General features: G+C 40.8%; 1 protein-coding gene across 1 annotated transcript in view; it reads left to right on the forward strand.

Annotated features, from left to right (window-relative positions):
• rbm38 (RNA binding motif protein 38) overlaps positions 1 to 17,284 on the forward strand; it is a 28,957-nt gene that overhangs the window by 2,201 nt on the left and 9,472 nt on the right. The window contains exons 2-3 of the mRNA XM_012865928.3: positions 732 to 855; positions 3,029 to 3,083. Of these exons, the coding sequence (XP_012721382.2) occupies positions 732 to 855; positions 3,029 to 3,083 (179 nt within the window). The remainder of the gene's footprint in view (positions 1 to 731; positions 856 to 3,028; positions 3,084 to 17,284) is intronic.

A 17,284-nucleotide genomic window follows, 5' to 3' on the forward strand; every position in this document is an offset into this window, starting at 1 on the left:
AAATAATACTCTCCTGGATACCGTGAATCGCACACTGTCTATTTCCCCTGCATTGTTTACATTGTTTTACATTGTTTATATTTCAATTGTTTACATAAATCGCTGCTACATCTTTATCCTGAAATTTAGTGCAATTTACTGTGTTTTTTCAAGCTGTATGCAAATGAAATTTTGTTCTGTACGCACTTTGTGCATACAAAATGACAAATAAAGTTGTCTAAGTCTAAGAAACAACGTAAAGAAGATGTGTTGTTTCAACTGCTCACAGTGTAATTGAAGCAACACTTCGACACAATAAAACAAACGATCAAAACAGAACTGAGCAGCTAAGGAACGACGGGTAACAACTTCGTTCTCAATAGTTTCAGACGTAAAGTTCATGAAATTCCACCATAACGTCCAACATTCGTCAAATCTGTCCTGTTCCAGTTTCAATGCAAACGTCAGTTCCTCCATCTGAAGAATGTCCTGAATCACGTTTATCCACTCTTTTAATGTAGGCGTTTCATCAGTCATCCATTTCCTAGTGATAGCTTTGTTTTGCTGGCAACTATAGCATCGCATTAAACATGTTTTGTAAAATGCTGTTTCTACAAAGTTTCAAAATTTAGGGCAATATTGGCCCTAATATTGGCTTATTAGCGAGGACGTGCATTTCCCGCAGTTATTCAACAGTGTGTGCCTTTAAAGAGTTTTCCAACGTCATATTTGATCAGCAACAATGTCTGCAGGTGACCATGGTGGACAGGGCAGCAGCAGAGCGGGCGTGCAAAGACCCGAACCCCATCATCGACGGCAGGAAGGCCAACGTGAACCTGGCGTACCTCGGTGCAAAGCCCCGCAGCTCACAGACAAGTAAGATTACAGCTGAACGCGCCTTATTTCACCTGCTGATGCGAATATTAAACAGTCACCAGTGGTCTGTTTTTATACAGTTTAATAAACGTTTAATAACAACGACGGTCTTCATTTAAACACTGATAATCACAGCAATAAATCCACTGGAAAAAAACCTGCATTGGTAAATTTCAACTTGTTAAAACGAGCAGCTTGTGTATATTTGATCAAATATGTTGTTGTTGTTTTTTCTTCTTAAGCGTTAACCCATGCTAATTGCCCAAATGAGACCTATTTCTCATATATAATAAGTATAAATTGTGGCTGTGTTGGCATCAGGGGCATGAAGACGTAGGAAATTTGAGCTGATGAATCTGAAATGTATGTTCACAACTCCTCCAAGGGCTTAACTAGCTAAAGAAATAAAACAGGAAATCCATGGTTACGTATTTAAAAAAAACAGCTTGTTTGCAAAGGTTGGGACGAAAATAGCAATACATGGGTTCAAATAGTGGTACAATCTGCCTAAAAGGTGAGTTGAGCCATAGTCCTGATGACCAGAAGGTTTAAAGTAAAGCCCTTTTTGTCACATTTCAACCACAAACTTTGGTGTTTTTTTTTTATTGTGACAGAAAGACCAACACAAAGTAGTGCACAATTGTGAAGCCTAGTAACAGAAAAGGTGGTAGGTATTAAGGCGGTAAAATTTAAAGTGTGGTTTGTGTCTGCAAGTCTCCCCCAGCTTTGCTGTGGCGTCTGAAACGTGGGCAGATTCCTCTGTTTCAAAAACAGCTCCAGCTCAGCCAGGTTGGATGGAGAAGGTCTGTGAGGATCAGTTTTCAAGTCTTACCACAGATTCTCATGTGGATTCAGGTCTACATTCTGAATGGGTCTGTCTAATACCGCACTTTGCTTTGATCTAAACCCTCCTATTGTGGCTCTGGCCGCGTTTAGGGTTGTTGTGCTGCTGGAACGTGAACCTCCACCCTGGCCTCAAGTCTTTTGTGGCCTCAAACAGCTTTCTTTCTTCCAGAATTGTCCTTTTTATTTAGCTTAATTCAACTTCTCATCACATCTGACCAGCTTCTCTGTCTCTGCTGAAGAAAATCACCCCCCCCCCCCCCCCAAACGCCATGATGCTCCCACCACCATGTTTATAGCAGGTGGAGGAGGTGTGGATAGAGCGATGCGTGGTGTAATTTTTCCACCACGCATATTGTTCTGCCTCTGATGTTGATTGACTTTTGCGCTTCCTTAAAAAACACATTTTGCTTTGCAAATTATAGGAAGCCCATTTTGAATCGGTACATATTTTCGGTTTAGGTGGGTAAAAAGATGGTAAACCACAGGCATGCTCGTCCCCCAGCCAATTATCTCAGCTCATCTCCGCCGTACATCAAGTCTTTGTCTCCCTAACAGCTTTCTGACACCAGTTGTTGTTTTTTTTTTTTTCTTCAGAGGTAACCACCACAGCACATGCTGCATGCTTCCCCTCTGAGGTCTGACCTTGAGAACCTCTTTCCTTCACTGCCTCGCTTTAAAAAAAAAAAAAGAAAAAAATTGGCTTTAAAAACAGTGAAGCGTAGGTGTGATTGACAAACTGTGGCGCCAACAACAACCGACTGTGTTGCCTTTCTTCTGGAGCCCGGCACTGAGACGCAACTCCCCGAGCGTGCAGCTGAAGGGAGATGGCAGCGCTTGGTATTTTGTTATTGTGCTTCAGACAGGCAGACAATGCCTAGAGAAAGAGGGGACGGGACCGTTACGGGGAAGAAATAACAGCATGTCTGTCTCGTCTCTTGTCCTCCCAAAGCACGGAAATTGTCCACGTAAATATATGTTTGAACAAAAAAAGTCATACTCGCGTCGTAACGGAAAAAGATTAACCGAGCGACTTGAGGAGTGAAGAAAACAAGTTGTATAGGAGTGGCAGAGAGGAGGGCCGCTTTCCCCCCCTTCCTTACTCATCCTCAATTGATTCCTGACGAAGTCTAGAGGCAACAAGGTCACAGATGTTTGTCGGCGTACATTTTGTAACTCTGTTTGTGTGGCAGGAGCAGTCGGCGATACTATTATAAGCACGCTAATCTCTGAGAGAAACAAACAGAAAAGCAGCTCTGCCTCTGGACGCCTGTGCCGCCAGCAGCTCTAACGTCTCCCCTCCGTCTTTTCTCTTTGTCTTCCTGCGCAGCTCTTCCAGCCGGAGTTCACCAAGTCCTTCCTCCGTGGACTCAGAGGCAATACGGGTAAGACACCGAACGATCAATAAGTCTGTTTACACCTCTCCGTCTCTCACACCTGCCTCCTCCCGGATTCGTGACGCTGGGATCCCTTGCGTCCTGCGGCGCCCTGGCTTTTGTGGTTACTGCGGCCTTCGCGGTGTATTTAAGATAAACACTCCAAATAAATTGTGTTTATATAAACCCTTAAAACCCCCCCAACAGAAGCCCGTATCTATAAATATGCTCTGGAACTGGGAGCATCCTCTGTCTGTCTGCTCCTCTCTTTCTGATCCATTAAACGCGTGAGAAGCTCCAGTCTGTATTTCACACACGCATTAGCTCAGCTTCACCGAAGCCGAGAGGAATTCAGTTAAACTCGCTGCTCTTTTTCCCATCGCACACACGCATGCATGCTCACCGCTGCTCGATTCTCGCCGTTATTAATATTAAAACATCTGTTATGAAGCAGCGCAGGCTACGGAACATGTTCAGACACCGTGAGGGGTAACCTTTAAATATCTCCGGTTGAATAAGGATACAGATTCACAAGAAGTAGCATGATGCTTTCAGCGACAACAAGGCAAATGTTACAAACTAGGCTTGCATGCTAACACACCAATGTTTGCTATGCCCTTAATCTGACATCCTTACATGCCAACTTTTGTTTTTGAAAATACAGTATGCATCAGGCTTATAAAACATCATTGGTTGTGCCTGTGGTGGTTTCTTATATGCTCCATATGGGCGGTCACCCAGGGCAGCATCAGAAAAGGGGTTCATCAGCACCAGGTAGGAAAATATAACTTTGTGACCTGCGTGCTGCTGAGAATAGCAAGACTAGGTTACAATTTCTGTGGAGGACCGGACTCCCATTTTATCCTGCCTCTGAATGTCAGATGATCTGCTTTTTTTGTTGTTTTTTTCTAGTTGTTGGTGGTAGCAAAAGGAGGGGGTGGCAAGCACTGCTGCTGAGTTGTGCTCAAAAAACAGAAGTCCACGCTAGTGGGTTGGGATTTCTCAGAAGGTGTTGCAAGCATCTAATGTGACAATATTTCAATCAAGTCAAGCCTTTCTGAACTCCAGGTGGTACTAGAAGACCACCTGGAGTGTTGTTGGGGCCTCTATGTTTCAAAAGTGGATCTTTTGAAACATAGAGAGAAATTGTTGGTGGAACAGAATAGAAAAATCTGAAGGGGAAATTCAGGTGTACCAGTAGAAAGGTGACAGACAAACAGAAGCATGCAGATTCACACAAAGGAAACATATAAGAAGAAAATATGATATAAGAGGCTGTACAGAAAGGCCACATTTACAACATAAGGAGGTATGGTGTTCTGTTGATAATGTGCCATGAAAACAGTGTTGCCCAAAAACAGAAAAGTTTGGTTTCTTCGGCCCATAAATATTCTTCAGTTCGGCTGTAGGGAGATTCTGATGTTTAATTTTGAATGAAAAGGCAACACTACCACCTCGGTCTAAACACATGGGGAATGCAGGAGATAGTTGTCACAAGAAAAACCAACCAATCCTTGTTGGAAAATCCTTCAGGGTTCATGTCATCTTCTAGTCGGACCTTCCTGAACAGTCTCCGTCTTGTCTTTTTAGTTATTTGTGTTTTCTTCTCCTGACTGATACCTTTGTACAAATGACATCACCCTGATTCTTTTAAATCACGGTTACACTGTTGGTCGCTGAGTAAATTCAGTTCATTGCAGTTGGTTGCTGAAGTGATTTCAGATCAGGATGGTCTGTACTGTGTTTTAAAGAAACTCTGAGCCCGCTTGCCACATGCTGGTGAAGCGTTTATATTTTACATGGTTAGTCTTTTCCTTATAGGCAGAGATGCTTTAATAACTGAAGCTTCTGGTTTTCAATGATCTGGGAAATATCTCCCCTTCCCTTTTGCTTTGTGCAGGCTGACATGCTCAAAGGCTGTGGCTCCAAAAAGTCAATTAAAAAAAACAAAACTGTTGCGAGTGCTATTAATATTGCAGCGCTCAATTGGTGAATGAGGGATGAGGGAATTTAAGCTGACCCAGACGGGTCTATGAATGAGTGATGAGATGAGGATTGATAGAAATTCTTCCACAATGAGGGCAGATATGTGAAGCCCACTGGGTGTTTTCTTTTTTTTTTTCTTCTTTGTTTTGTCGTTTAATCTCTGCTCCCAGGAAGACGCGCGGTTTGACACCTCACGGATGGAAACAAAGAAGGCAACAAACATAACAAGGCTCACTAAAACTAACAGACACGCCCGTGAGGAAAACACACACACACACACAAGACATGGAAACACCTCAAATCCAAGCAACTGGATTTTGTAGGTTGTTTAAATAATTGATGAAATACTTCAGTTGGCTTTTAACTTAAAAGAAAAGCTAAGCACATGTTTTTTAATGTTTGAATGAAGGGAACATTTTGCTTTTAGTGTTAATTTTTAAAGTTAATATTTATTATTGAATACTTTCAGTTATTTAATCGTAGGGGGAGGGGGGGATTTCCATCAAAATGGCTTTAAAGGCATTAAACCTACAAGCCAGCTTTGTATTTCCTTTCTCTAACACCTGCATATTTATAATAAAAACACAGCTGGGTAGAGAAATGTGAATTACTACTGCAAGATGTGAAAGAAGGGACGTTTTTTTCCACATAGTGTACATTCACGGGCTCCTGATTATGTTGTATTACGGAGGCACACGTTTGGAAAAATATACAGATGGGCTGATTGGGTAAAAAGTAGTGCAGCATATATATAAATTTGCACCCCCACTTTTAAAAATGGGGGAGCTGCTGCTTTGCTTGCTCCATTGTACAGGCTGTCTGTGTGCATCTACGTCTCTGATGACATAATTGGTTGCATGGACTGCAGGAAAATGATGGATGGGATTTTGAAGTGATCAGCTGGCTTTAGTGCAACGTAACGCAAAGTAGAATATGATTTTCGTACTGTCTGTCAGGCTTGCAATCAGAAATGGTTTTGTGTGTTGCTCAGCTATTTCTTAAACGTAGTTTTCTCATAGAAAAACAACAATATTTTATGCTTTTCTGTTACAATAACATTGAACAGCTACTGAACGAGCTGGCCTCCCATCCCCCTCCCACTTCCTTCAATCACCTATATATATTTTCCTAACTGGCTTTCCATACATTTTTAGGATTGATTTTAAAGTTCTTGACCTTTCCTGCCTCTCTTAGCTGCTTCACCATAGGTCAGCTGATTAGCTGACCCTACAGTGTGCCTAAAACTAAATGTAACCTTAGAAGGGATCTCTCTTTTGCTCTGGCAGCTCCTAAAGTGTGGAATGACCCACCACTACACACCAGACAGGCAGCATAACTATCTGTTAAACCGAATGGGATGTTAATCTTAGTTTGTGTGTGTTTTATGTAATTTTTTGTAATTGCGTGGCTGGCTGTTGCTAACATATTCTAAAGTGTTGTATCGTAGTCATTTAATTTGTATTCCATATTTAGCCTCTGTGTAATGCCAATTGTGATTTTTATGTTATTTTTAATGTACTCCATACAGTGCTTTGGTTCTGTCTGTTCATGTAAAGTGTGTTATAAATAAAGCTTGGCTGTGCTAGATTGCAAAGTTTTTCTTTGCGATAGACAGACAGACAGACAGACAGACAGACAGACAGACAGACAGACAGACAGACAGACAGACAGACAGACAGACAGACAGATAGATAGATAGATAGATAGATAGATAGATAGATAGATAGATAGATAGATAGATAGATAGATAGATAGATAGATAGATAGATAGATAGATAGATAGATAGATAGATGTTGCCCTCTTATTGCCTTGAAAGAAATTTAAGCTTTCTCATGAAAGCTGCCACCAAGCTGTACATTTTGTGTGCAAAGAGTCCCTTTCCTCTCAGCTTAGTATTTAGTTTGTTCATTAGTGCAGTCACATCAACAGCAAAGGCCAGATCTGCCAGCCAGTGTGCATCTCTGGGATGTCCACTGCAAAAAGGGAACTAAAAGTAGGTAAAATCCTCTTGAAATTTGTGTATTTTTCATTGATTTGAGCTGGTAAATCAGACTATTTGCCAATGTAATAAGATGTTTGCAGTTAAAATGAGAACAATTCATCTCCATCATCTTATTTCAAGTGCAGGATTTCTAATTATCTTATTTTAGGGGTATAAATTCTCATTCCATTGGCAAATAGTCTTACTTAGCTGCTCAAATCAAGGAAAAATATACATATTTTAAGAATATTTTACTTACTTTTAGTTCCCTGTCCTTGTCTTTCTATGCGCAAAACTCTTAAATCTCTGCTCTCGGGTCCCGTTCTCTGTTAAGCACCTTGCCCAGGCTGAGTCATCTCACAGCGACATCTCCACCAACAGTGAAGCAAACTGTCTGTGATGCAGTGCTCTTGTCCTGATGAAGTTAAATATTTTAGCTACAGCCTCAACAACATCTGATGAATGACGTAAAATAATCAGTTTCTGTTCTGGGTCACTTTCTCCTGCATCTGCTTCCGAAGTCCAACATTTTCCATGCTACGCCTACCAGTTTGCCCTATTTCTGCTCCAGTGTCTCCACGAATGCAGATACTTCTTTGAACAAATCATGGCTCATTGTTGCGCCCTTCATTTACGACATAGCCTCCAGCTCCTCCGTCATCTTAAAATATTTTGTTAATCCACGTACAAATATACATAACTGGGCTGGATGGCAGACATCACTACTCTTGTCCAGAGCCAAGGAACCCAAATGTCAGAATTGTCCGTTTTCTTTTGCAGCTGGAATGGTAAATTCTCTGTGACGTTCTCGATCCGCATCGCTGCGGTTCTCCTTGAGAACATTTACATTTAACTCCCATCTTTTTTCTCAGGGCTAATTGGCCTCTCCCACTCCACCAAACAGCCTTTGATAAACTCCCCATCAGAGAATGGCTCACCACATCTTGCTGTTTTGAGGGACATTACGAAACTAATCCCAGCTGCTGCATCCCTGAGAGAGTGTAGCTTTTACACTCTCTTCCTGGATTTCCTCTCATAATGGCGGTTCAGATTTTAATGATTAAACACCACAATCACCGAATGAGATCAGATCAAATTAAATCAGATCTGCGCTCAAGAAAATATTCATGACCTTAGTCCAGAACCAATACACTTTCCTCAGCTTCTAGACATGATAGTGATATTATCATAATCTGCTTCTGTGTACAGCTATAAGGGTGGGGGGGCTTAGGAGCAACAAAACACAGCACAGGTGCAGAGATAAAAGAAAAGCGTTATTTTGTTTCTTTAAAAATTGATTGTTTTGTAGCATTTCTTCTGTATATTTTGTTCTTATAGTTTAATTTCGATTGTAGGTCACTGTATTATGTTCAGGGAGCTCAACAGGCCACTAGTTTTCTCTCTCAGGTTCTGAAAAGTTCATCAGCATCGCAAAAGTGGGTGGAATACTCCCTTTGATCAAATAACGGTTCTTTACAACCCAAACTCCAAAACAGACGTCAGCCAATCGGTTTGTGGTTTACGGTTTAGATTATTTAGGGGGAAATCTGTTGCAAAAGAAGAAGTGAGACCAGAACTTGTGACACTGTTAACCTCTAGAGATATTGGTGCCGCACAGCTGGACAAGCTGTTGTGTTTTGGGGGGAAAAAATCCAATAATTTGTCACTTTAGGTTTAATATTGTCATTTAAAATGCTGTTTCTCTCCAGTTCAAAAGAAAATCTCGGTTGCAGGTGTGAAGTCTAAGGTCTTTTATGAATGTAGGAAGTCACTGGAATTTTTGTATCTGAACCACGTCTGCCTAGATTTTCAATTCATGTTTAAATATGCTACGAAATAATCCCTAAAACCTGTAAAATGAAAAACCAAATATGTTTTGTTGTGTTTGCACAAAGGGCGCACATGTGTCTCAGCTCAGATGTTTTTGCTCTGAGGCCATGAGTATCTTTGACATGATCAGTCTGACTGCAGTCAGTTCGCAGCTTTTATGTGAGGCAAAAGTAAAAGATGGAGCTGGTTCAAACAAAGCTGTGCTGAGAACAAAAGAACGGTCAGTTTCCGAGTTGTAAAAATTTGAAATCAGATTCATCACCTTCAGCAATACTTTGTAACCAACTTAAAGGTCTATATTCTTCGGGTGAAGAACTCCAAAATATTTTCTTTGTTTAATTCAAGTAGAGATGCACCAATCAGGCTTCCACTGGCTAATAGCAATATCCAAATATTTGCTGTTTGTCATGCTACTCAAAAAACTGACTCTGACTAGAGTTATTTTCCACATACCATGTCATTTAGTCCTAAAACAACTACTTCAAATTGATACTTACATGGGCTGGATGTGGTCATTATTTTGTTGAACAATGCTGGATTGTTTCCAGACAGCAGTTATTGATTAAAGGCAATTTGCAGGCATCAGGAGACGTTTGGTACTGATAGAGGCCACACAAAAAGTAAAAACTGCTATATAAAAGCATTTACTTAGCTGCTAAACATAACACCCGCAGTAGCCTCGGCGGTCTGGCTGTTGACTCCCTGCTCAAGGTATCTGCCGTAGAAACACCCATGTTTCCTGCATGGATGGTGTTTATTTATAGAAAAACTACTCACGCTATCCCTCTTCTGTCTTTTGAATGAGCGGTGAGTATCAATATGACATATTCACATTAAAAAGTACTTTTTACAAGTACTGTGTGCAAAGATACTCTATCCGATACTATGGATACCAATGACACATTGACCTTCTTATATGGTACTCATTTCCTGTTTTTGTGAACAGTTTGGTTACAAAGGCTTTGAAAAAAACAATGAAATTTTACATTATGTTTCATCCTGCAAATATTGTTTTAAGTTTTATGGCTCTCATTATGATTATGTTTGTCCTTTAAATTCAAAACGTGCATCAAGCTACACAGTTTTTATATTTGATACAATTTAACCTTTCTGTCAATCTGAAGTATTGTTACACAGCGGTTTAGCATTCAATATATTTTACTCTTATGTGTTTTTTATTCTCTAGTGATGCATTTCGGACATTCTTAACTTCAGTGACATACAAAAATGTAACGTTTTAATCATTATGAAAAAAGTTTTTTCTTTCCCATAAATTACTATAACAATTTAAAAACCAAACCTGCTGAAACCTAATCAGTACATTTCAGGATTTTAACTCTTTAAATATCCTGATGCATCTCAATAATCCAGGTAGGTCCTCTGGACAGGTTCTTCTTTACTGAAACGTTTCATCCCATTAAATTGTTTGCTTCAAAAATCAAATGGTTATTACAAAAAGATCACAAAAAGCATATTATTTCTTGAAATTAGCTGATTTTCTTTTAATGTAGTGCTGGCAACTACTGTGTGAACACTTTTTTGACCCGAAACGTCCAACTGACCTCCACTGAAATCACAGTTTTTATCTCACTGCCATTACAGTATAAACCTATGACTTCTGTAATGTCTGCGTTTCATTTTGAGGAAAATATGTGAAATTGGACATTTTTACACTATTGAACTAAATTCAACCCTCTTATAGGCTAGTATTTTGTGCTTAAATTTTCACCTGAAAGGTGATTAATGGACAGTAAATAGTAAGGATTAGGAAATAGTAAAAAAAAAAATCAAAATTTTCAGTATATAACCTGCTGATCCCAGATATCTTTGGCCAATTTATTATTGCATTTTTACTTTTAGGAAGCTGTGGGAGCTATAACTGCCTGCTATAACTAAATCAACTCAACTTTATTTCTATAGCTCTTTAATAATTACAACTCAGTTGGCCATTGGGGTTTACACACCCTAAAAAGCTAAAAAAAAAAAAAAAATTAAAAAAGCTACAAACAGATATAACACAACAAAATAAAACCAAGGGGAAAAAATCCCAAATAAAACAAGTTTATTATTTGTTTTATACACCAATGAAGGCAGGGCGACGGATTGGTGCAGCTCTTCCTTCCTACAAATCAGTGTGGAAAAAAACTAAAGAGTTGTTGATTGACTTTTAGAAAAATCCGTCAGTCATCCCTCCTGTTAGGATTGAGAATGAAGCAGTGGAGCTCGTCAGCAGCAGCACGTACCCTGGGACTTATTTAGACAGCAAGCTGACCTTTGAGACCCAAGTTGATGCTGTGTGTAAAAGGTCCCACCAGCGAATGTATTTATACAGGAAGTTGCACAATTTTAATGTTGATAGCACTTTTATGCGGAAGTTTTATTCTCGTTTTATAGAATCCATCCTTACCTTTTCCTTTATTTGTTCGTTTGGCTCCGTCTCCCTCAGAAACAATAATAGACTGCAGGGTATTTTTTGCTAGGAGTGTGTAGAAAAATTGCAGGTATTCACCTGCATGACCTCCCTGCTCTTTACCAGCTCAGAGCTCTTAGCAAGGCCCGCTCCATCCTTGGGGATCAAATTCCCACTTCTTCCTTCGGGACGTAAGTACGCCCTACCTAAATGTAGGACTAACAGGCTAAAAAAAAAATCCTTTCTCCCTGCAGCTATTGCTCTCCTGAATAAGTGATTAACCTGCTTTGTTTCCTGTGTATGTCCGAGTGATTGTTGTTTGATTTGTTCGTCTGCTAATGCGAGCTGTGAAGAAAATTGCACTAAGGGGACAATAAAGGTTCCTTTGAACCTTGAGTTGTAATAAAAGAGGAGGTTAGAATTTCAAAAAGCTGGAACTGACCACTGATTTGATCTGAGCATCAGAATTAAGCTCCCCATCCGGTTATCCAAGAGATATTAAAGCATCCCATCTTGCTGCTACGTATTTAGGACACAGAAATGGGTCTGCACTGATCTAACAGGAGTAAAATAAGATCATTTGATTTGTTTAAAGATCGCTCTAAACATAAGCTTCATTTAAATGTGCTGGCAGGCATTTGGTGGCTTTCACCCCTTTACACCGCCGGGTTTTCTCGCATCGGTCGGCGTAGACAAACCCGCTCCGAGTACAAACGGCAAATATCAAAGGCAAACAAGGCACAGCTTTGTTTGCTGCCTTGACGCGTTTGCTTAAAGTTTTGAGAAGACAGAGGACGTCTTGATGCCAAATGTGCCTCCAAGATACAACTGAATCTGGGTGGTTCCTGTTTTAAGGGAGGGGCATGGGGGGTTGGGTGCGTCTTTGTCGCCTGGTGCTGTCTGCTCGTCTCCCTGCACAAACCAAGGTTAAGACGTTTCCTTAGCTCAGAAAGAAAGTACGCTTCTTTTTTTTCTACAGGTTTTTGATGTGTCTGTTTCTTGAGAGAAACTAGGAGAGGAAGGGGATGGTTGTGCGGTGAGACTTGTTTAAGTCTGGTGGCAGATGGGGGGGGGGAGGATTTCCTGTTGAAGCAGAGGAACTGGATGGGGGTGGCAGACTTACACCTGTGGCCGAGCGCCTAGTGTTCGGTGAGGCTTCAGAGCTGGTGGTATAGAGGAGATACTGGAGCTTATCGTATATGTTTTCACCAAAACCCTAACGCTTATATTTCATCTGGTTTTATACACTCGCACGCTGAGTATTCTCTCTTTTCCTTTCACCTATTTCCCTTTATCTGAAGTTATCATTCCCTCTCTGTTCGGGGCTTTGTGATAGATGGCAAACCCTCAGGTGGATCCCCCCCCCCCCTCAGCTGGGGACCCAATTAGAGGAGGCCCTTCTGTTGGATGAAAAAATACAAAATCTAAGAGAGAGAAAAAATCTGACAGTCAAAACACAGCTGAAAGCTTTTCAAAGTGCTCCTGTTCACTGAGCTTTGAGCTTTTGTTCCTGTGTGTCAAAGTGCTACATTCAGCTGCCACATCTCTTTTTTTTTTAATTCTCCTGTCAGAGCTATGAAAGTATGTGAACAAAGTGGTAAATGAAGGATTTTTGTATATATTCTCCGCCTGCAGGCAGATGAGGACTGAGGGAGAGAAAAAGCGAGAGGAGGAAGGGCGTTTACAGTAAAGCAGTACAGTGTTTAAGAAAAAGACACTCATGCAAAACAGACAGAAAGTTGGTTTAAAATCTAACTTTATTTGCTTTGTGTGTTGCATGGATATTTTTTTTGACGCCCTGTGGCACATTTATCCTCTGAAGCAAACGCTCATAACTCACCTCAACGTGAAAAAGGCCTTTCAGTTTTAGGCCCGTGAAAACGTGTGATAGACCAGTCAATAGGTTTTGTCCGACGTCAGTATAAACATACACCAGCCCTTTGGTAGGAGCAGCTGAATGGAAATCAACAGCTTGCAGGCAGATTTATATAAGGTGAAGGTCTGTGAGACATTTTTCCGATTCCATCCAAATATTGAGTTGCTTATGTCATTACTAGAATAACTGATGTACTTGAAGCTCAGAGGGGAAAGCCATCTGAGGAGATGGAGCTGGTAATCACTGGTGCTGCAGGGTTTAAACCGTTATAAATGACCACTAAAGAAACTGCATTCACAGGAAAAAATGTCTTTATATATATATATATATATATATATATATATATATATATATATATATATATATATATATATATATTAGGGCTGGGCAACGATTAAAATATTTAATCGCGATTAATCGCACTGATTAATCGCGATTAATCGCGATTAATCGCATTGTATTTACAAACTCCAAGAATGAATTCAAAAGTAGTGTAAAGAGCACTTTTATTTTAATGTTCTGCTGCCATATGAACAAAAGTGTTGTAACATTTGTAGCACTTATCAGTAACACATATTTAGTGTAAAGCTCAACTTAAACATGTAAAACAAAAAATAGCAATAATAATAAATTAAAGCTTATTGCCACTGACAGGGAATTCTCTTTATGGGGAAAAAATCTACCAAAAACAGGCAATTTCTGAGGTAACAGCAGGGAGCAGCATTACCATTTTATGTTCAATACCAAAGTTTAACTTGGCAGTGGTTACAACTAACTTGTTTCTGTCATATTCCATGCTGGAAGAACTTTAAACTGAAATGCTTGCTAACTCGATATGCTTGCGTTTATTTGACGTTGACACGCGTTTTTTTGTTGTTGCTTTCTCGCGCGCATATAGTGAATGGCAGGGGAAAACAGGCAAAAATACATGGATACATTGAAACGAGAAGCGACTTCACCGACGGCGTCGATGCAGACCCCCCCCGCTCCGCTCCGCACAAAACTTGTTCCGGCCGCCAACTCACCGCCTCGCCTCGCCTAAGCTCGCTCGCGGTACCTGCGGGAAACACCGCCTTCCGCATGTCAGCTGTGTTTTTTTTCCGGCCAGCACCTTTCTTCCTCTTTGAATCCGAGGCTTGGCTGACAGCGAGGTTATTGGCGCATTATCGCCACTTACTGTTCTGATTCAAACCCCTACACCGCAGCAACAGACCTTCACAAAATAAAAGCATGTGACCAACATGCGTTAACGCGCGTTAAAGAAAATATCGCCGTTAATAGTCTAATGAGTTAACGCAAAATTAACGCGTTAACTTGCCCAGCCCTAATATATATATATATATATATATATATATATATATATATATATATATATATATATATATATATATATGTAGTATTACACTATGTTTAGGTGTGCACCAGGCATTAAATGACCATGAAATATAAAGTGAGCACGCTCAGTTCAGATCGTTTTCACTGCAGCAATGAGTCTGCTTGAAATGTTGTCATTTACCAAACATAGCACCCACCTGAAAGAAGCACATTGGTGTCTGCTCTGCCCAATAGAACATGACTTATTTTTGGATTACCCCTATATAAAGGGATATTTACACCATGTACAAAAAAAAATAGAAAAAAAAAAAATAAACCTGTATGTAAAGTTCCTTAAGACAACATTTGTTAATTGGCACTAGATAAATTAACTGAGTTTAATAGACCTTATCCTAACTCTGATATTTCCAAGAGGAGACAGGTATTTAAAAATCCAGAATGCTCCTTGACATACAGAAGTTAAAAACTCAAAACGATGAACCGGAGAAACTTTTGCTGTGCTCCATTTAGCCTTCCTGACACACTGTGGCTCAAAGCCACCGAATCGGACCAAAGAGCAAACAAGAGCTTGAGAGTCGCATGTTGAACATTGAAGATTGTTATTCATTAATAAACAAGATGAACAGAACAGAGTAGACAGATGGAGGACCTGACAACTGCTATGGCTGAACTGACTGAATATATAGGGGAGGAGATGGAAGGAGCAGCAGGTGGAGAGAATTACACAGGTGAGATGAGTAAAGCGATTAAGCTGAAGGAGCGAAAGGGTAATAAACTGGCAGGGGTAGAGGGAGAACTGAATCTAACAGGGAAACATGAGAAAGGCCATAGATAAGGGAATAACCCAACTAAACTAAGGAAGAACAGGCAGATAAGTAAATATCTAACAGAGCTACTGAATTCATAATGAACAGAAGCTGACTAACACAGGAACCGAATCTAACATACATGACAGCATTTGCTAAATACTAAATAAAAACTAAACTAATGACAGAAAAAAGGATCTAAGCATAAACAATACTGAAAGTGCAAAAAAAGAAAAACAGGCTGCAGGATCCCCAGGGAGCTACAATAAGTAATGAAACCCCTGGGGATCCTGACACACAGAGCCCTTTTAAATAACTACGCGCTTCATCTAACCTCACTGACACCAAAATTAGCTAATTTGAAGACTTTACTGAGTAAAATAAGTGCAGCCTGTTATTCTCAGCTTCAAATGGTGGCGGTTAGGTACACTGCAAAAACGGAACTAAAATTAAGTAAATTTTTCTTGATTTGAGCAGGTAAATAAGACTATTTGCCAATGGGATAAGATTTTTGCACTTAAAGTAGGAACAATTCATCTCCATCATCATTTTTCAAGTGCAGAATATCTAATTATCTTATTTTAGGGGTAGAACTACTAATCCCATTGGCAAATAGTCTTATTTACCAGCTCAAATCAATGAAAAATTCACTAATTTCTAGAAAATGTTACTTACTTTTAGTTCCATTTTTGCAGTGTACTGATCAAATTTTGGAGTTTCAGTTCAGACACTCGCCAGTCTGTACAGATGAAATGAAAAAGAAACCCTGTATTGACCAATAAAAGCCTGATTGGTGCGTCACTATTACAAATATCTTTAAAAAAATAATAATAATTTAAGCAGCTTATTAGATCTGAGTTTAGAGCACAGCATTGCTAACATTTTGGGGGCTATTACTCACTCTTATGTTACACCAACTGTGTAATGTACCCTTCAGAGTGCAGTCTTCGGCGCACTGAAATCATCATGAGTGAGTTGTGATATTATCCAGTAAACCTGTCGGTTGTTTTCTGTTTCCTCTGCATCACCCTGCATGGTTTGAATGAGTCAGACAGAAGTGCCCGTCTTGCTCGCCGGCAGTAGATCCGAGTGTCTGGCTCCGACGCCGGCCCACATTTCCTCCAGCCTTTGCGTGTTTATTGGAGAGAGGACGGAGGGTCATGTGTGTGCGCGTCTCTTTTTTTTGACTGACTCACCCTCTTCGCATCCCTCATGTGAAATGCTAAAAGTGCGGACGGCTCTGGGCTTGAGGGATACCGTGGCTGATCCTTCACCCTTCCGTATCGTTCGTCTCTCAGGGAGATAGTCGCGACCCTGACCCCGTGTGAAGGAAAAAGTGGATGTATTGTTTTCTGTCTCTTTCATCCTTTGCCTGGTCGGAGCGAGGACATGAAGGGAGGGGGGAGTGCTGGAAGATGGCTGTGAGGGAGTGAAGTCCACAGAGGGAGGGAGATGGGAGTCAGTGGAGGTTATTCTGCTCTCGTGGGTCTGTTAGTGAGCGTACACCCATGCAGCTGTGCCAATTAGTCCTGCCATGTTTGAACCCCCCACCCATTCAACACACACATCAACATCCACATCTCCTTCTAAGCTGCTTAGCTAACAACACACAGCCTGAGACGTGTGTATTAGGTATCCTGCTTGCCTGTCCGCCCACCCCCCTCAATGTGTGCGTGGGTTTATCTGTGTATGAATGTGTGTTTGACTGTCTGCGGTGATGTCAGGCCAGGGTAGGAGCGAGGCGAGGCGCGGCGAGGCGCAGCTCCCTCCCTACGATAGCGCTGTCACATCGGATCAGTCAGGCCCGCGCACAGGCGGGCAGGCGGCCGTGGCAATGACACTGCACTTCTGCTCCAGGAGACCCGGTTCAGAGAGGACAAGGAAGCGCTTTGTTTTGACTTCATATGTTGTTGGATGCCATTAGTTTGCAGTTTCTGTCTTGACCATGATCCTTTTTTTTTTTTTCTCCACGTGTCCTGTCTGGC

The sequence above is a fragment of the Fundulus heteroclitus genome, chromosome 1 (genome assembly GCF_011125445.2).
Source record: "Fundulus heteroclitus isolate FHET01 chromosome 1, MU-UCD_Fhet_4.1, whole genome shotgun sequence".
NCBI lineage: Eukaryota > Metazoa > Chordata > Actinopteri > Cyprinodontiformes > Fundulidae > Fundulus > Fundulus heteroclitus.